The following is a 21,475-nucleotide window of genomic DNA, read 5'->3' as shown; positions in this document are numbered from 1 at the left end:
TTTCTTACATGATGTTCTGTATTTTATGGCTACCTGGAGAAGACAAATCTCAGAAATGTATTCCGTAAACACACTTTAATAGTAAAATGAACATTTGAACCTTGGAAACCATCGTAAGGGTAAACCAATCAGAAAATAAGGGACAGTAAAGTCCTTACTCTTCATCTATCCTGAAGAAAGTAGAGGAGGTCTATTGAAATAGGAAGTTCCTCATATCCTATGATCGGTGAGTCCTGGTATCGATACCCAGTGTTCAGTGACACCAGAGGTCCCTGGGTTGATGCATTCTGAGGTCAGAAGCCTGTGAGTCTTGGCCAGGGACTGGAAGTTGGAAGCCGAATGTCTGCGAGTTTGAGAGATGAGGGCCATGATCTGGGGGGAGATCAGAGACCCGGAGGCTGCCTGTCCTTCTCCTGTCTCGCCGTGCCGATGTGTTGTTGCTGCGTGTTGTGTGCTGCTGAACCTCGTGGGCGTGCTATGTTGTCACAGGAATGTGTGGCGACACGTTCGGGCTGCCCCCAGCACACCCTCAGGCTGTGCTGGATGCAAACAATGCGTTACAGTGTACAATTTTGATGTACAGATGATAAATAAATTAATCTAAATCTATATAAATAAGAACATAGTATTCAAAAGCCATTTCTAATTAGCACCTGTTTTTTTTTTCTGTGGACATTGGAAATGTGAACAGCGGAACATCTGTTGTACAAACAGCACCCAGACATCACACTGTTAGAGTGCACGCAGTGACACAGAGGATATATGCAGATTAGGACAATTATGATGCCAATCAACATTAAATACTATTTGAATGCCAGTGATGGAATCTTGGAGCTCCCTGCTACATCTTTTCTCTCGAATACACACAGCTGAATACACAAGCAGCAGGAAGCGTGCATGCTTCCTCTGCTTTCCTTCTTCTTAAAGGGGCCATTACTTTGGGAATATGGAAGATAAGACACTTAACCATGAGGCCCGTGCACCATTCAAAATAATTTTTGCTAATGAGCGGCCAAACTCATACCCGTCTTTGCCCTTTTTTGCATAGTACCTTTATTTAATGGAAGTTAATTAATATTAACTAAAATTTAAATTAGCTTTAAAATTAATGGATACTGCATCTTGTAATTCATTAGCTTCTGTTGCAGAAGGGAGAGAGAGTACTGGTGCTTTCTAAACAAAGAGAAAGCAGCAGATGGAGAGAGCATGTGGCAAGATGACATCAGCTCCATGCACATCACTTTCCATGACTGCAATGGAAAGGGATTCGAATTCTGCCATCCGATTCCTGAACAGACATTGAACCCGAGAACACCTGCCAGTACTTTCCTCTGGTGAATTCATTCATGCAACAGTGAGGATTCTTCACAAGCCGTAGAACTTTCCCGAAACAGATTTGCAGCTCAGAGCTTTTCCTTACGTCATAGCCCTTTCAAGGAATGACAGCCTTGGAGTTACAATTGCTAGGAATTGCTTACTAAATATACCACATAAGACCATAAGACAGAGGAGCAGAATTAGGCCATTCAACTGATGCTCCACCATTCCATCATGGCTAATCCCAGATCCCACTCAACCCCATACACCTGCCTTCTCGCCGTATCCTTTGATGCCCTGACTGATCAGGAAACAGTCAACTTCCACCTTAAATATATGCATGGACTTGGCCTCCACGCAGTCTGCGGCAGAGCATTCCACAGATTTACTACTCTCTGGCTAAAAAAAAATTACTCCTTACCTCTGTTCTAAAGGGTCGCCCCTCAATTTTGAGGCTGTGCCCTCCAGTTCTGGATTACTCCTCCACAGGAAACATCCTCTCCACATCCACCCTACCTAGTCCTTTCAATATTCTGTAGGTTTCAATGAGATTCCCCCTGCATTCTTCTAAATCCCTGTGAGTACAGGCCCAAAGCAGGAATCAAAGATATCTTTCCTTTCAGTTAGTCCTGATGAAGGGTCTCAGCCCGAAACGTCGACAGCACTTCTTCCTATAGATGCTGCCTGGCCTGTTGTGTTCCACCAGCATTTTGTGTGTGTTGCTTGAATTTCCAGCATCTGCAGATTTCCTTGTGTTTGCCTTGGTAATTACATGTATCATGCATTTGTATACTACGTGTTGGCGCATGGCCTAGTGGATAAGGCATCGGTCTGGCGATCTGAAGGTCACCGGTTCGAGCCTCAGCTGAGGCAGCATGTTTGTGTCCTTCAGCAAGGCAATTAACAACACATTGCTCTGCCGGTGCCAAGCTGCATGGGTCCTAGTGCCCATCCCTTGGACAACATCGGTGGCATGGTGAGGGGAGACTTGCAGCATGGGCAACTGCCGGTCTTCCATACAACCCTGCCCAGGCCTGGAAACTTTCCAAGGCGCAAATCCATGCTCTCATGAGACTAACAAATGCCTATTAAAAAAAAGTATATTATGTCATCGCTGACTGTGCTTGTAGATCTTTAAGATCTAGTTTCTTAATCTACTGCCTATATAATCTTGAATGAACAGTTGTTTTTTTTGGTGCTTTATGGCAGACTGAATAGAGTTCTGCCAGCTGAACTTCACAAGTTCAGATATAGTACAACTCAATTTTTGAAGAAATATTTTCCTCCTCAGTCTATTTTTGTTAAACATTGTCATTTTGACATTTATGATTCTTATGTGCGGGGGAGAGTGAGAAAATTTCAGTCTAAAGAGAAAAGGAATGTTCAGATTGTGCTGCATATCAATGTTAATGAATTCCCCAAACATTTTTTTCTTGAGTGTTCATACTTTTATTAAATAAAACTCAAACCCTTAATGGCTTACTATAATGTCCTTTGTTCACATTTTGCGCAGATCAACCATCGTCAGTGACATATGACAAACTGTCTTAATCTCCAAGCTCAAAGTGCTGTATTACTTCTTTCAGTTGCAGATTTTCCCCAAAAAGACAACCAACTTTGTGTCATATTTTTATCCCCATTTTCAAATGAAATATACTCATTAGCCACTTTACTAGACTAGATACAGAAGTGGTGCCTGGTGTCATCTGCTGCTGCTGTAGCCAGTCGACTTCAAGGTTCAACATGTTGTGTGTTTAGGGATGCTCTTCTGCACACTACTGTTCTAATGTGTGGTTATTTGAGTTAACTTGTTCTTCTTAACTTGAACCAGACTGGCCATTTTCCTCTGACCTCTCTTATTTGCAATAGCTCATCTCTGGACGTTTCTTTCTTTATCGCACCATTCTCACTAAACTCCAGAGAATACTGAGAATGAAAATCTCAGGAGACCAACAATTTCTGAGATACTCAAACCACCTCATCCAGCATGAACAGTTATTCAGCAGTCAAAGTCATTAGATCACATTTCTTTCCCATTTTGATGTTTAGTCTGAACAGCAACTAAAGCTCTTGACCATGCTTTTATGCTTTGAGTTACTGACCCATGATTGGCTGATTGGATGTTTATATTAACAAGCAGGAGTACAGGTGTACCTAATAAAGTGGCCACTGAGTGTCATGTCAGTAGCTGGGAGTAATATAGCATGCCGGCTTAGTTAATTATCCAATTATCTAGAGCCCTGGAAAGAGGATCTGGAAAAAGAAGTTCAAATCCTGCACTGCAGATCGGATTGTATCAAATTTGATATTGTTTGTTAACTATCTTTGCAATTTTAGGCCTCTACTGCTTAAGACTAACCAATGTGATGAGCTAGGCCTTACATCTTCCATGAAAATACCAAAAGCTCCCTCACAAAGAAGAGAAAATCTGCAGATGCTGGAAATCCAAGCAACACACACAAAATGCTGGAGAAACTCTGCAGGTCAGGTAGCATCTTTGAAAAGAGTACAGTCAGTGTTTCAGGCTGAGACCCTTTATTGGGACTGGAGAAAAAATGATGAGTTGTCAGAGTTAGAAGGTGAGGTGAGGGGAGGAAGAAACACAAGGTGTTTTGTAAATAAACCATAGTGAGTTAGTTTGAATGATTGAATATGTTTCCATCCCCTTAGAAAGTTTATTTGTCATAAATTGATTTTATGAAGTTGCAGTTAACTTCTCAGACACCAGGACTAGTTAGTAGTGTTGGCTTCCCTGGGTGTAGGCAGCCATTAACAGCACTCTGAGGACTTATGTTAGCAACTGAGATCTTCTTATTACCGAGGAAGGTTGGCAGTCCTTTAATGTAGCTTAACTTACCGGAATCAGAATCAGATTTATTAATATCATCATCATCACCATTTCATATAACATGGACAATCATGATCTTGGCCACAGTTGTTCTTGGCAAATTTTTTTACAGAAGTCATTTCCCATTGCCTACTTCTGGGCAGTGTCTTTACAAGATGGATGACCTCAGTTTTTATTATCATTCTTCAGAAATTGCCTGCCTGCCATCAGTGGTCACATAACCAGGACTTGTGATATGAACCAGTTGTTCATACAACCACCCACCACCTGATCCTATAGCTTTAGGCGACACGGGACAGGATTTAAGCAGGTGTTACACCTTGCTCAAAAGTGACCTGCAGGCTAGCAGAGTTAAGGAGGGTCTTACACCTCTTTTAGAACATAGAACATAAAAGTCAACAAGCCCTTCAGCCCACAATGTTGTGCCAACCATGTAACCTACTCCAGAAACTGTCTAGAATTTCCCTACCGCATAGCCCTCTATTTTTCTAAGCTCCCTGTGCCTATTTAAGAGTTTCTTAAAAGACCCTATCGTATCCACCTCTACACAGTGCATTTCATGCATCCACCACTCTCTGTGTGAAAAACTTATCTCTGACATCCCCCTTGTACTTACTTACAAGCATCTTAAAACTATGTCCCCCATGTGTTAGCCATTGCATCCCTGGGAAAAAGCCTCTGACTATCCACACAATCAATGCCTCTCATTGTCTTATACACCTCTATCAGGTCACCTCTCACCTTTGTCGCTCCAAGGAGAAAAGGCCAAGTTCACTCAGCCTATTCTCATAAGGCATGCTCCCCAATCCAGGGACATCCTTGTAAATCTCCACTTGACAGAGACTTCTCCACCCTACCATCCTTAATTATATATGACGTGAAATCTGATGTTTTGCAGGAGCAGTGCAGTGCAAAAACAAAAAACAAAAAACAATAAATCACATTATAAGTTACAAAATAAGTATATAGTTCACAAAGAAAGGATTATTGATATGGTGTTCATGGGTTCAGAAATCTGCTAACAGAGAAGAAAGTTCATAAGTCATTGAGTGTGGGTCTTCCTATCCAATATCAGCACTGGTATCAACATCCATTTTTAAAAGAAATTAATAACTGGTTCAATAATGCCCATTATGGGAGGTCACTTAACAAATGTTGAAGTGCATAGAGATCTGGGAAAGGCAAAAAATAAAGGGAAGCTCCTGGTGCTGTCAAACACATGGAATATAAAGAGAGCTGGGGTGAGATTATAAAGAATATTGGGAAGGAAGAAGATGCAAGGAAAAAATATTCAGGCTGTGATATTTTAAATTGCGTGGCGGGGTAGAGATGTGTCTCTACCAAAGGAGATGTAATGCACTCCTTCCCTCTGATAGCCTGCAGATCACCCTTGAGCAAGGTGTAGCAGCTGCTTAGCACACCCCCTCCCCAATCAGGATCAAGTGAAGCCATGGGAGCAGGGGTGGACGGTCATATGAGCAGCTGGTGCATAGCACAAGTCCTGACTAGGTGACTGCTAACACCGGGCAGACAGCCTCTGAAGAGTACTGATAATGGCTGGGGTCACCCGAGTTGTAAAGACACTACCCAGAAGAAGGCAATGGCAAGCCAGATCTATAGAAAAAATTGCCAAGAATGGTCATAGTCATGGTCATTATACAACATGGCAAATGATGATAAATATTTTGAAATGGATAAATGACTCAGCCTGGATTAAATGTATTCTGAGTTCTTAAGGAAAAGGGGGGGGGGGTAACTGGAAAGGCTCTGACCATCATTTTCTAGTCCTCTCTAGATTCTGACTCATTGTAGAAGTTTACTCAATGAGTATGTAGACAACACCTGGAATAACGTGTTCATTTCTGTTCACCTCATTATAGGAAGAATGTGGAAGCTTTAGAGAGGGTGCAGAGGGGATTTGCTAGGATGCTGCCTGGGTTAGAGAGCCTGAGGATAGATTGGGTGAGCTAGGGCTTTTCCCTTTGGAGCGAAGGAGGATGAGAAGCAAGTTGATAGAGGTGTCCAAAATAAGCAACATCGATCGTGGATAACCAGAGACTTTTTTCCCAAGGAGGAATAACTTTAAGGAGTAGGGAGCACGTCAGAGGTAAGTTTTTTATCTGCACAGAGTGGTGGGTGTATGGAACAGACTGCCAGCGGTGATGGTAGAGGCAGAAACATTACAGACATTTAAGAAACTCTTACAGAGGTACGTGGGTGATAGAAAAATTAAGATCTATGTAGAAGGGCAGGGTTAGATTGATCTTGGAACTGGTTGTAAAGTCGGCACAACATTGTGGGTCAAAAGCCTGTACAGTGCTATACTGTTCTATGTTCTATATTCTAAGCTATTCTAGTAGTGGTTGGAAAAAATGTCACCTCAAAACAAAACAAATTTCATGTCACTGATGTCAGTGGTAATAATTCTAAAAAGAGATCAGACTGAATAAATACAGGACTGACTGCAATTGGTGAGGGGGAAATTATTGCAAAATTTCTGATGGACTGTGTAAGTCAGTATCCACAAGTACATCAGGGAAGAGGAGGAAGAACGAATGTTGCCTACTAGCTGGACAAAGGGCTAAGAAGTGAGATTATCTCAACTGGATTCCTTCTTGAGCTGCTATAAATCCTAAACCCAATTACATTCTCTACCTTGAATATTTGGAATGCACAGTAATAGTGAAATATATCTTTTTTTACTTTAATCAGTACAAGAATATCACAATGAACATATGAAGTATAGAACCATAGAACACTACAGCACAGTACAGGCCCTTCAGCTCTCCATGTTGTGCCGACCCATATAATCCTTAAAAAAAGTACTAAACCCACACTACCCCATAACCTTCCATTTTTCTTTCATCCATGTGCCTGTTCAAGAGGCTCTTAAATACCCCTAATGTTTTAGCCTCAAGCACGGTGACATGATAGCAGAGCAGTTAGCACAGTGCTTTACAATGCTAGCTGTTAGATCAAGAGTTCAGTTTCTCTGCTATTTATAAGGAGCTTGTAAATTCTCCGTGACGGCATAGGTTTCCTCTGGGTGCCCCAATTTTCTCCAACATTCCAAGGACATAAAGGCTAGGGTTAGTTAGTTGTGAGCATGCAATGATGGTGCCAGAAGCATGGTAACACTTATGGGCTGCTCAGAATAATCCTTGCTGAATTGATTTGACAGATTTCGCTGTAAGTTTTGATGTACATGTGACAAGTAAAGCTAATCCTTTTCTCTACGTCTCTAAAATGTTCTGCTTCCTGTTCTGAGTCCCTCTCAATGAATATGTGCTGGTAAAATCATTTCAGCTGTAAACAGATCCTTGTTCTTCCAACAGATGTTGAAAAAAGTCATTTTGATAAGGGAGAGGATATTGGATTTACATTTCAGCTCAGAGCTGAACAGATGTCACGTTTTAAACCATCTTGTTCAACCAGAAGGACTGAGCTGTGGATAAAATGAATCAATGGCATGACAAGCAAGGATTAGGGTTGATGCAAAACAATGGTTTCAGTCTTCATAACATTAAATGGGAAGGTGTTATCAGTCATCTGTCAGATGGACAGTCCAATAATTAAAAGTTGGTGGGTGATCTTGGCTTAATTTTCAAAATATTTCACTTGAAATAATGCTCAGTGCAAACTAAAAAAAATGAAAAGACAGTGAAGAACTGTTGTAAGGTGAAGGTAGGAGAATTATATAACACTTGGGAGATGTACTCAGTGCAGAGTCTGTAATGTCTTAATATCAGTGTTTCAGGTCACAGTCCACCTCAGAAATAATGACATTGTTCAGAAACAGGATGAGATCTTGCAAGCAGATTTCAAAATTAGCAAAAAATTAAGAAGCAGATTTGCATGGTAATGTTGAGATTTATGTCAGTGAGTTTTTGAGTGGACCAACAGATGAGTGTGTGAGTGAAGAGATGGAACAAGAGGAAGAATGGTCAGAGTGGTTCAAGCTGGCAACAGTAATTCAAAAACCAGTTATTTCGACATTGACGTGCAGAGAACATCTCTGAATGCACAACACTTCAGACTACTGCAGCAGACCACAAATATATGCTCAGTGGCCACTTTATTAGGTAGCTCCTGAGTTTATCTTATAATCTTAACTATTTCTATAATGTTGTCCTTCATTCTCCTACATTCCAAGGCACAAATACCAAGCCCTTTCAACCTCTCCCTATAATTCAGACCCTCTAGTCTTGGCAATATCCTCCTAAATCTGGGAAGTTTTGGGAAGGACAGGATAGACAGGTTGCTCTTTATGTATATGGAGCAATACCCTGATGGCTGGGGTTCTGGTGCTGTTCAGAAGGATTCAGATTAGCTTGACCGGGGGTAGCTCCAGAAAATGGAGCAGCACTGTGGTGTAGCAGCTAATGTAATGCTGTTACATTGCCAATGACCCAAGTTGAATTCCCGCCACTCTCTGTAAGGAGTTTGCATGTTTTTCCTGTGACCTCCTGAGTTTCCTCTGGGTTCTCTGGTTTCTTCCCACATAACAACGAGGTACTGGTTGGTAGGTTAACTAGTCATGTGGGTTCATTGGGCCAGAGGGCTTGAACAGAATTAGATTCAGATTTAATAACACTGGCATTAGTTGTGAAATTTGTTGTCCTGTGGCAGCAGTACATTGCAATACGTAAGATGTAGGAACAGAATTAGGCCATTCAGCCCATCATGCCTGCTCCGAATCATAAAAAACTACATTATAATAAAAAACTATAACTTGCAATAATAAATATATATTTTTTATTAAATAAGTAGTACAAAAAGGCTCTAATTTCTGCTCTACTTATTAAAAGTAGTGTTACAGTATTGTATTTCTCAATAAGTGAAATAAAACAATTAATGAAAGAGTCTGAAGCGAGAGAAAAACAAGGTTAGAAAGTAAACAAAAAAGGACTCAGGCTGTGCTAAATGATGCATATTTAACTGTTAGGAAGGCTGTGAATACAGCAGATGAGTACACGTCTTGGAAATTTGATATTATTATTAGATTAAAGAGCTGGATGGGAGGATTTTTAGGAGGCAGGAACTGGCACCTTATTGTTCCTGCTGCAAAGTTTTATTCAAAGGAGAGGGATGTGGCAATAATGATTTTAAAAACAGCACTCACTGCCCTGAGAAAGGATGATCTGTAAGAAAGCTCATCAAAGGAAGCTATGTGAGTTAAATTACAGCTTCTTTTGTTTCTCATGCACATTGTTGGCAGCGTACTATCGACATCAAATAGTCTGAGAGAGATACACAAGACAAACACAAAAGCATTAGGTCAGTAATAGTAAGGGACTTGATTCACTTTTACAATGACTGTATCTCAGTAAACGTTAATGGTAAAAGTACAGAAATTCTGAGTTCTGTTCAGAAAAAATTAAACACAATGTAAAACAGAGAGTGGTATCACAATTCTGGATTTAGTAGTTCCATGGAATAAAATTGCAGAATTGAAAGAAAAACCAACGGGACAACATTTCAGAGAAGCCATCATAATTAGTTCAGGTTTAGCCAAGTAATGGCAAGGAACAAAGATAAAATGGGTAAAAGGTGCTAACTGTTAGGATGTATTCTGGAGTTAGGGGGATATATAGCAAATATTAATAGCAGCCATTCTTCAGATATGAATGCAAATTGTAGATTAAATTTTAAATGGAGCCCTGAACAATAATTTTCCTAGACCTGTGAACACCAGTTAACTGAAAACAGACAATGCTGACAAACAGTCATTACAAGTGCCTGGAATGTGGGTGCGAAGAAAGAGGTTTGTGAATGCTATAAGTAATTCAAAGGAAGTATTGTAGATGCATTGGAATTATAGAATTGTCCTGCTGTTACCTTTGATACTTAGCATATAACGTGTAATGTAATATTGGGTCAAACAGACCTCTTTCTCCAAGAGTGTCACATTTTGCTGAATAAAGCACATCTGTATCCAATAGTTTCACTGTCTCTCTGGTGATTTTGTTCACATTATACTAACTAGATAAGGATAGGCCTCTTCTAGTCATGGAGAAGCATTCCATTTGGCCCAGTTCATCAATGCTGACTATGTCTCCCTAAGTTAGTCCCATTTGACTGCATTTGGCCCATATTCCTCTAATTCTTTTCTATCCATGTACCTGTCTAAATGTCTTTTAAATATTGCAATTGTACCTACTTTTGCAGCTCTTTCCATAGATCCACCACCATCTATGGGAAAATGTTTCTCTTTAACTTTAGCTTCTTCTCACCTGTCTATCACTTCCCCCTGGGTTCCCTCCTCTTTCCTATGGTCCACTCTTCTCTCCTAAAAGATTCCTTCTTCTCCAGCCCTTGACCTTTCCCACCATCCTGGCCTCATGTATCACCTTCCAGCTAGTCTGCTTCCTCTCCTTCCACTTTTTTATACTGACATTCCTTCTCAACCCTGAAGAAGGGTCTCGGCCCAAAATGTCAACTGCTTATTCTTTTCCATAGATGCTGCTTGGGTTCCTCCAGCATTTTGTGTGTGTTACTTCAGTTTTCCAGCATCTGGAGTCTTTCTTGGATATATGTTTCTCTTTACATCTCTTTTAAATCTTTACCCTCTCAGTTTAAATCTATGCCCTCTAGTTTTAGATTCCCTTAGTATTGGGAAAAGATTGTGACTATCTACGTTGTTTATATGCTGATATGTGTACCTTTATGAAGTCACTGGGCCAACTCCTGCATTCTAGATAAAAAATGTCCCAGCCTATCGAACATAGAGCATAGAACAATCTACAGCACATTACAGGCCCTTCGGCCCACAATGTTGTGTCAACCATGTATCCTGCTCCAGAAACTGCCTGAATTTCCCTAGTGCATAGCCCTCAATTTTTCTAAGCTCCGTGTACCTATCTTAAAAAACCCTATTGTAAATTTGTTGTTACGTGACAACAGTACATTGTAACATTTTGTATTTATTTATTTGGCAATACATTGCAGAGTTGGCCCTTCCGGCCCTTCACACCTTGTCACCCCAGGAACCCCCGACAGTCCCCAATTAACACTAACCTAATCGCAGGACAACTTGCAATGATTAATTAACCTATCCAGTAGGACTTTGAATGATGGCAGGGGACTGGAATACCTGTAGAAAACCTGCGAATCCCACAGAGACTTCCTACAGAAATACGCCAGAATTTAACTCCAGATTTCAGAACGCCCCGAGCTGATATAGCATTTGTGCTAACTGCAATGCTATCATGGGTCCATATGCATAATAGTGATAAAAATGGATTCAGTGTTCATTTAGAAATTGGATGGCAGAGGGATGTACGCATCTTCTCCTTATAAATTGAACTTTTACTCTTACATTCCTGGTAACATCGATCTTTTCTGTCGTTTTCCAGCTTAATGACATCTTCCATATTGCTGGGCAACCACAGGTGAGCACAATGCACAAGTGTAGTCTCACCAGTGACTTGCACAGGAACTAATGAAGTTGCCTTCTTCGCCACCCATATACTATGCCACAACTTTTAGGGAACAATGTACCTGTACCCCTGTTCTGAACTACTCTAGAAGGGTTTGCAAGTCCTGTTATGGCTCAATGGACCAAAATGCAACACCTTGCACTTTTCAGAGTCAAATTTATCACCCATTTAAGGTCCACTTCCTCATTTCATCTAGATCCTGTAGTAATCTTAGATAACCTCCTTCTCATGCTATTATACCACCAGCTTTGGTGTCATCCACAAATTTTCTAACCATGTTAATAATATTGTCATCCTTACTGTTAACATAGATGGCAAACAGTGGAGCCAGTGTTGATGCCTCTGATCATAGGCTTCCAATTTGAATAACAAATCTCAACTAGCACCCTGCTTCTCCCAGAGGACTGGACTTTGACTGGCCTCTCTCACTCATTGCTTCTGGAGGATGGTGCCGGAGTCTTGGGTCTTGGACAAGGTTTAATCGACGTGGTTTGTGGATTTGCACTCTACATTTCATGTTATGATGTGTTTCTGGTTACTCTTTTGTTTATTGCTATTTCATGCAGTTTTGATCAGAGTGAACGGGCACTGCGCCCTGCAGTCAATGAATGACACAGCACTAAATTGAACAGATGTGATCTGAACATTCCTAAAGTGACTCTGTGTTTTTCACTCAATAATGAATCTTTGAGACTTTGAATGTTTCCTTCCTCTAAGGCAATTTTATATCCATTTGATAAAACTGTCTAAAGTGGACTGAAAAACTGGAGTATGTCACTGGAATCAATGATAGAGAGCTGCAGAGGTTCAAGGAGTGCAGATTTTCCTACAAAGTAGAAGAACTGCCAAATGTTGTACCTTTTGGATAACCAGATGTATAGAGTGTTGGATGAAGGTGAAAAACCATATAGAGCAGGCACAAGTAAGACCAGAGGAGTATAGAAAGTGTACAAATGAAATTAAAAGGAAAATTCAGAAAGAAAAGGCAAGACAAAAGAATTGGCATGTGAAATTAAAGGAAAATTAAAGATGATTTAAATTGCTCAACACATACAGATGGGGAAATGACTTAAGAGGCTCTTGAACAAAGGGGGATGACTACACTCACTTTCCATCAAGCAGAGATGTTCCCAAAAACCACCATCTCACTTTAAGGACTCTTTATCTTGTTATCTCATGCTCTCATTATTTATTGCTATTTATGTACAGTTATATTTGCACTGTTTGTTGTCTTCTGCACTCTGGTTGATCTTTCATTGATCCTGTTATAGTTACTACTCTATAAACCTGCTGAGTTGGTGACATACGTATATGCACTTTGATAATAAAATTTACTTTGAACTTTAAAGCCAAAAGGATAACTCAGGAGATAAGAACTACTAGCATCCAAGAAAATATAACCCATAAAGTGAGAAAGGAGTTAAGATGGTACATGAATATCTTGAAACTCTATTCATTATATATAGGTTGATTTTTTTTTGTATTTAAGGCAAATCAGTGTGAATGTTGAACGGATAAACAAACAAAAAGAGGAAATAGTAAAGCTTCATCTTTAAAAAAAATGGACAAGTCACCAGGTTCAGTTGAAATATATGCCAGGCTGTTAGAAGAAACAAAGGAGTGAATTGTGGAGGCAATTTCTTTTTCAATCCTCTCAGTCTGCAAAAATTGTGCCAGAGAATTGGTGACCTGTTAATGTTGTGTATTTAGAAAAAGAAAGAAAAGAGTTAAATCAAGTAACTATAGGCTGGTTAATAGAACTTCAGTAAAGGCAATATTACTGGAATCTATAACTAAGGGAAAGTGAGGGTTTTAACTTAGAAAGGCACAAATTTTAACAGAGACCATAAGATCTTAAGACATTAGAGAAGAATTAGGCCTTTCAGCCCATTGAATCTGCTCTGCCACTCCATCATGGCTGTCTTATTATCCCTCTCATTCTCCTGCCTTCTTCCCATAACCTTTGACAACTCTTCCTAATCAAGAACCCATCAATCTCCACTTTAAATATACCCAATGACTTAGTCTCCACAGCTTGGATTTCTAAATGGACTATTTAGAATAGCTTAGAAATGGACTATTGGACTATTCATTTGACTATTTGGCGAAATTCTTTGAGAAGGTTTGAAGGGTGCAGTATATTTCACTTGCTCAAGACTCAAAGGTGGGGAAATGGGGAACAACAAAAAATCTGTAACTGAGTTATAACCTTAGAAAACATGGCTGAATAAGATGTGGAAGTAGTCAACAGCTCACAGCAAATAAGTGCCTTCTTTTAACTCCTGTGCCTCACAATATTTGCTTAGTAAAATCTTGTTTGAACGGGGCTATTAGCTGGACATGAACAATTGCTCTGACATCAGTTTAATGCGCCTTGTGCCTTACGTTTGTAAGGTTTGATACTGCATGTAATGACCTAAGGTTTAGCTAAACTCTGGGTAGCAGCAGCTGTTCAAATAACCGAGTAACTCAACTCATTGCCGTGAATTGCTGGATGAATACTGCACCTCTTTTGGCAGGATCCAGGAGTGCATGTTAATGTGCTGATAGCAATTCAGTGGACAATATGCCTTTACAAAAATAAAACTCGTCTACAAGGCAGCATTTCAGAAATTATCCAACTCTTGGAATAAAATGCAGCAGCAACTAATTGGAACAGAAAAACACGGAGATCTTCTGGTTTATTTTCTTGACACCAAAAATTTCCTGGCAATATCCAAAGTGAAGAGTCTCAAGTTATCCTATGAATCAGATCCGCTGGAGCTGAATTCCATACCACATTATAGTTCATTATAAAGTGAGCCATTTGGAAGAGCAAACAAAAATCATGCTACTTGCAAAAGTTGCCCTAACAGGTTTTAGCAACTGGGCCAGAAAAAAATACTGCTAGTCTCCTAGACATATCTAAGATCTTCTTCCAAAATCATTGTTAAGATTCAAAGATAAACAGGGCAGAAATGAGACATTCAACTTGCTGAGTCTGTGTTGACCAACAAGTATCTACTTTTACACTAATCCCACACTGTGTAATCCTACACTTATAGTCAGAGAGACATAGTCATAGAGTGATAGAACACTACCACACAGAGGCAGTGTTCATGTCAAATTATTAAACTGCCATGTCCCATTAACTTGCACCCAGACCAAAGCCCTCTATAACCCTCCCATCCACGCAGCTATCCAAGTTTCTCTTAAATGTTGAAATTGACCCCACGTCCACCACTTGCACTGATAGCTCATTCCACACTCTCACCACCCTCAGAATGAACAGGTTCCCCTCATGCTCTGCTTAAGCATTTCACCTTTCACCCTTGGCCCATGGCCTCTCATTGTAGTTCCACCCAACCTCAGAGGAAAAAAACCTACTTGCATTTACCCCAACTATTCCCCACATAATTTTTATTCCTCTATAAAATCTCCTTTTATTCTCCTCTGCGCTAGAGAACAAAGTTCTAACCTATTCAACCTTTCTCTATAACTTCGGTCCCTACCAATTTATTCTCAAGAATCGAATTTATTTTCTATATGCATTGACACATATTAGGGATTTACTGTGGTGCGTTGGTGCTCAACAACAAACAATAACATTCATGAATTATAAGGAATAAAGAATTATATGAAAATAAAGTTAGAAGTATGGTTATGGAACAAAATGTGCATAATACATAAACAACCAGTCTTCTTTTAAAATGTAAACTACATTATAAAAAGTGGCTTAAAGGGCAGTGACAGAAGTAATGGATAGAGGGGGGCAAGGAGGGCTACCTGGGGGAAGAAACGTTTAAGATTGCATTAAGTTTTTCATTTAGTAACCCTATAGTGCTTTCCAGAAGGGAGCTTTTGAAAAAGCTAGCTTGCTGTGTGAGCACTGTTTCCACACTTGCATAAAACATTCCCTGATTCTACCACTGATCCTGAGCTATTTAATGTGGCCAGTTCACTGACCGACCTGCATATATATGGAATGTAGGAGGAAAGCAGACATTCCAGATGAAACCCGGACATTTGCAGGGAGAACATGTAAACTTTATACAGACACCACTGGAAGTCAGGATTGAACCCAAATTCCTGGAGTAATGAGGTAGCATCTCTGCGCCATCTCAAAAGGAAAGAAACAAACACCTGCACAAAATTTTATTCTCAAATTCATTTTAGAGATTTGAACAATTACTGCAATACAAAAATATTCTAAGAGGAAGCAATTGATTATTTCTTCTTTTCGTCTTCATACTCCAAAATGAATTGGAAGCAGCTTAGATCAAGTAAATTGGATTGAACTCTATTAAAAAGAAGGAGAATATGACACCAGCTGCCCAATGGCAATTCTAATGGTAAGGTATAATGCCCTACCCCATTCCCATTGTCCTCATGACCGATAACTTTGGCTGGATCCTCAGAATACTTGGATGCACAAACTAGCATGCATCCAGTATAGGTATTCAGATCAACAGTGGCCTCCCATTACAACCTCAAGACACATCTAGATGAAGTGTAGATGGTGCAGGCTTCACCCATTCTTCAGCTGGTAGTCTTGCCAAAGAACAGCACAAGGGCAAGTATATTGCAGGGTCAGGAGATGCAGGATCTCTCCTCCATGCTTCAACCAAATAAATTTGGTCCCTCATGCATTCGCTCAAATGTGCTACCCTGACTAATAGGGCTTTCTGATCCTAAGTCTAGCTCAGTCCCTAGTTCTGGGTTGATGAGATCTCTAATATAATGCTTATTGCATTGCCTTGTTAAATATGATCCTCAGTTTCAATTTGTGGCTCATAGTCACCTTTTATGTTCTGTTTCTCTACCCCTGGACTTCTCAACAGCTCACCCTGCCCAACAGTAGCTGTTGGATGCATGCAGGTATTTATCATGAACAGTTGCATCAGATGAGGCAGAATCAAAGGTGCTCCTCAGATAAGAAGCACAGATAGACTCCTGCACAGCACATGACTCTCTGCTCTGTTTTCATTTTGTTCCTTGGCTTGAGGGAAATGTAGTTCAGCACCAACTTGTAACTTAACTTAAAATACTTTTATTTGGAGATTTGAAGAAGAAGGTTAGCTTTATCTGTCACATGGGGGTGGGGTGGGCCAATTTACCTCACGTGCATCAAATCAAATCAGCAGGGTTTGTGCTGGGCAGTCTACAAGTGTCGCCAGCATAGCACACCCACAGCTGTCTGATCCTAACTGTACATCTTTGGAACGTAGGAGAAAACCGGAGCAACCAGACAAAACCCATACATTCATGGGAAGAATGTACAAACTCCTTTCAGATATCCTCACAAATTGACCCCCAATTGGTGATCACTGTTGAGGAAAAAATACTGCGCTAACCATTATGCTATCATGCTGGAAAAACAGAGCTTTCTGGATGTGGTTCAGCCATTCTTGGAATATGGGTTCTGGTCTATGAAAATTATAGCTCTACACATCAAAATCTGGAATGACTGACAGTGTATACGGACAATCCTAAGACATCATATGACATTGGAGTGTGGATTCAAATGATTTTCAATTTGTTTGACTAAATCTATACATAACTGAGCATTGCTCTATTGATTTTTAAAAGGCAGCTGAATTCTCAAATTAAGAAAGTAAATGTTGATCAAATTAAAATACAATAGAAAGAGGCAATTCACCTAATTAAGGTTGATCTTTAAGATTATGGGTTAAATCCTGTTCTGAGTCAATTCATCGTGTTATTGTAATTTGCGAAAGAGCTTGAAAGATTGGAGTAATGCAAAGTTAACATCTGCCTTCTTTCCAGCCTGTGACATGGTACTATCTTCGTTCATTGCTTTTAAAGATATAGTTGTTTCATCTGTTTTCTATCCTTCAACAATATTTGACAGCGACTTCTTTTTCATTTTGGTTGAGAGTCTCCCTTGCTTGTTATCTGCCTCAATCCTCGTGTTGCCTCTGTAACTGCTTTGACGTTTTGTAGTTTGATACAAGACTGTGGAACTCTGCCATGGATGATTCCCAAGCCCAGCTGTGAAAAGGGGAAGGTTGGACGGAGGGTGAGCAAACCCATCCCGTAACGCAAAATCCAAGGCTACAGAAAAGTTAACAGAAACTCCAAAGACCTCATCCCTGGAAGTGGAAGGATATTTCACCTAAAAGACGTAGGAAGTCATGTGTTGAAAGTAGAAGCCACAGGTTTGATGAATTTTCAGCCCAGGACAGAGGATTCAGGTGAACTGCTATTGGTTGTCAATACCCCAGTATTGGGTTGATGGGTGAAGAAGAAGAAGATAAGACTGTGTGAAACCAGAGCACCCATATTGTCAAGGAAAACAAGGTCATGATCATCAGGTTTTTAAAGTTTTCTTTATAATTTATTTCTATTTATATAAAAGGACATAGGATCAACAGCACATGAAATAAATGGGTCCCCTTCTTAAACATAATGTTCTGAATACCAAAGCATTTCTAGTTTGAACTTTTGGATGATTTGACCTATTCCTACAAACAAACCCTGAGTGTGCTCAGATGTGCAGAACTGCCAGCTAGTTTTCATGAAGTATGCTAAAATTCTCAAAGTGAATGCAAAAAAGTATATCTAATTTTTCAGCAGTAATTACTGTTGCTGGACAGACAAATCAGGAGCATACCTTGTTCACTCTTCGGCAGTGTCGCTGAAGTCTCTCTCCATGGTGGAGATAGGAAACGTTCGGTTGTTCCCTTGTTGCTCAAAAACGGATTTTCGTGTGGTTTGGTTTCAAATCTTTCAGCTGGAGACAATGAGGAGAAGCCATTGTCATTTTTTTCTTCTTGCTGTGATGTGGCATCATCTTCATGCGTTGCTATTGAAGAGTTAGGAGCTCTGTCAGTTTTCCACTCTTCAACATCTAACAATGCCTTGTTTTTCATTTTGGTTGAAAACCTCACTTGCTTGTTACCTGCCTCTGTCTTTGTGTTGCCACTGTAATCAGCTGATTGTTGTAGCATGTCTCCTATGTCTTCAGTAGGTTGGACTGAACTCAATTTGGAGAAATTTTCTGACTCATTGGAGCTGGTGCTGGAACTACGCTTTAAAATCCCTTTCCTTTTTGAACTCTCAGACTCTCCTTTTCCTAAACTTGTATTTGATACATCATTGTAATGTACTCCAGGTTTCTGAACTCGGCTTGATGTGTTGCTCATTGGACCTGTAGAGCTCTCTGGTTCATAACCTTGGTCCACAATTTTGACTATGGATTGATCTTGCCATGTTGATGCATTGGACCTTGTACTGTCTTCAACTGATGAAGGTCTTGAAGAAAATAGACTACTTGTATCTGGAGACTTGCTCACAACACCTGTTTCTAATGCACTTTCCAAAGACCCTGTCCTCAATTTGATAGCATAGTCAATGTTTTTCTCCTGCGGCTTGCTCGCACCTTTCAGAATTTCTGACAGTAGTGTTGATGTATTTCTTGAAGTTGCATTCTTTTCCATAAGGTTTTTCTTTGAATTGGACAATGCTTTATCTATCGCTGAGAAACCTCTTGTTGGATCATGGGTCTCTTCTGGATCTTGTACAAATTCTGCCTCACTGTCAATTTTTCTACTCTCATCCATGTTTACAGGACTGTGCTTAAAGTATTCCATTTGCTTATGAAGTCCTAGACTTTTGGTTGCATCAAGGTCATCAGGGTAATATCCTGGTCGGGCACTATTGGTCAAAGAGCTGTCTGCCTGTACATTCAGATCAACAGACCCTTTTTCAGGACTTTCTTGAGCTTCTTCAGAGGTCCAGAACTGTGGTTCTTTGGCTGAGTGCAATAGTTGATTGATTCTAAAGTCAGAATAGGGATTTTTTTCTGACATAGGTTCATCTTTTGCTGTAACAAATGAGTCATTGTTGGAAGGAAGTACCTCACTGCCTGGGGATGTAGACTTGTCTTCGAAATCTTGATTACTTCTTTTCCTCTCTGCTTCTCTGATGTCTCCTTTAAAAAAATTTAATTATGATTGTATGAGAAAAGATCTGGTTCATTGTATTCCATCAGTAATATACATTGGTTAGAAAATTAAAATATGACTTCTGAATACACTTCAAATGACAAGTGAAAGAATCACTGATTCAAAATCTGAAACTACTTAAATAGGAATGTCAATCCAACCCATCATATTAATCCAACAAATCAGATGCGACAAAGTCAGCAATAAATTTGAATTTCAAGACACATGTTAGAAAATAGCTCAAGGATCACGTAATGAAGAGAGCTGCTTCCTGATGCAAGTCATTAGCTTTCTGTTTCCTTTTGATCTGAATTGAATTAGGTATATATGAAAGATTTTAAATAAACTGTCACACTTAACTCAGTGCTAATACTCTTGTCTCTGGATTCAAGCTCCCTCAAAAGAAGAGCTCAAGTGCTCTGGCTAAGACAACATAAGGCGACTTATATCATTGCTGCTTGAGGTGGGTAATTGCGTCAAGATTAGTTAGCATTTTCTATATTAATAAAGTCTCTCTGGGGCACCACAGCAATATAGTGGTTCGTGTGACGCTATTACAGCTCAGGGCGTTCCAGAGTTTGGAGTTCAATTCAGCATGGTCTGTAAGGAGTTTTTATGGTCCTCCCAGGTGCTCCGGTTTATTAAGACAACTGGTCATTGTAAATTGTCCTGTGGTTGAGTTAGTATTAACTAGGTGGGTTGGCTGAGTGGTGCTTCTCATTGGGCTGGAAAGAACTGTTCCATGCTGTATCGCTAAATGAAAAGAATATACATTTTAAAGCTGTTCATTGATATTCCGGGATTGTGAAAAATACTATCTGCCCATAATCTTTCTTGTTTCTGTCAAATAGCTAAGATTCAAATTGTTCCTTGCTTTATTTTAAATCAACAGGAACAACTTCACAAAAAGTAATTTTAAGGGTCACTGCAAAGGCTTGCAAGTAGGAGTAATCAGCTGGTTCTCATCACAGTGATTGATTCAATCTGGGGCCGTGCCTGGATTTGTGGGTGGAAGCATCACGCAGCAAAATTATTTTTAGAAATTATCACGAAAGATCTTGGCCACCTAATTTGCTCTAGATGTAATTCACTTTTAAAGTTCCATTATTTTTTTTCATTTTCATAATGACGTGAAGTTTCCAGCTCAGAAACAGACACACTTCAGCCCATCATTTTTCTTTACTCTTTTCATTTAGTCCATGACCATGTAGGCCTTGGTAGTTCAAGTGCAGGACAAAGTATTTCTAAAACTTTGTGATGTCCCATCACCACTCTGTCTCTTATTAGCCTTATTATCAATTTTGGATCAATTTTCGAGCTTTCCTTGGATCTCATGTGCCATCACTTTACAGCTTACCATGTGGAACCTTCTCAAACGCCTTAGTAAAGGCAACATCTCCTAAACTCATCATTAATCTTGGTTAAAAAATCAGGTCAAACTAGTGAACGGCCATTAACTTACTTATAAGAGATTCCCACTTGTTGGAAGTTATTCTGCTCAAAAGCAACTGCTCACAACGCTAAGTCCTGATGAAGGCTCTCAGCCCAAAACATTGACTGTTTATTCTTTTCCATAGATGCCGCCTGAATTGATGAGTTCCTCAGGCAGTTTGCTTGCGTTGCTTGGATTTCCAGCATCTGCAGACTTTCTCACAATCTATTTTCAACAAATCCATTCCAATGTTATTGAAATCATCCTTTCCTGAGTTTAGGACCTTAACTTCCAGACTGCTCTTTGCCCCTTCCAAAAAAACCCTGAAACTCTCAGGAATTATGGACTACTAACACCAAAGTGCTCCCACACTAGCACTTCCAATATTTAACCAGCATCATTTCCCAAGATCCCACTGAGTACAGCCCCATTTCTAATGGTTTTCTCACCATTTCTCATTGGTTTGGACAATGTCAAGAAATCGTGCCCCAGC

General features: G+C 39.9%; 1 protein-coding gene across 1 annotated transcript in view; it reads right to left on the bottom strand.

The window, feature by feature from the left end:
* The window catches only part of LOC132400486 (synaptotagmin-like protein 1), a 223,361-nt gene that overhangs the window by 90,945 nt on the left and 110,941 nt on the right, over positions 1-21,475 (bottom strand). The window contains exon 6 of the mRNA XM_059981477.1: positions 18,218-19,537. Coding sequence (XP_059837460.1) covers positions 18,218-19,537 — 1,320 coding nt within the window. The remainder of the gene's footprint in view (positions 1-18,217; positions 19,538-21,475) is intronic.

The sequence above is a fragment of the Hypanus sabinus genome, chromosome 10, assembly GCF_030144855.1.
Source record: "Hypanus sabinus isolate sHypSab1 chromosome 10, sHypSab1.hap1, whole genome shotgun sequence".
In the NCBI taxonomy this organism is placed as follows: Eukaryota; Metazoa; Chordata; class Chondrichthyes; order Myliobatiformes; family Dasyatidae; genus Hypanus; species Hypanus sabinus.
Note: the sequence above shows the minus strand (reverse complement) of the source record. Positions and strands in the feature narration are given on the sequence as shown.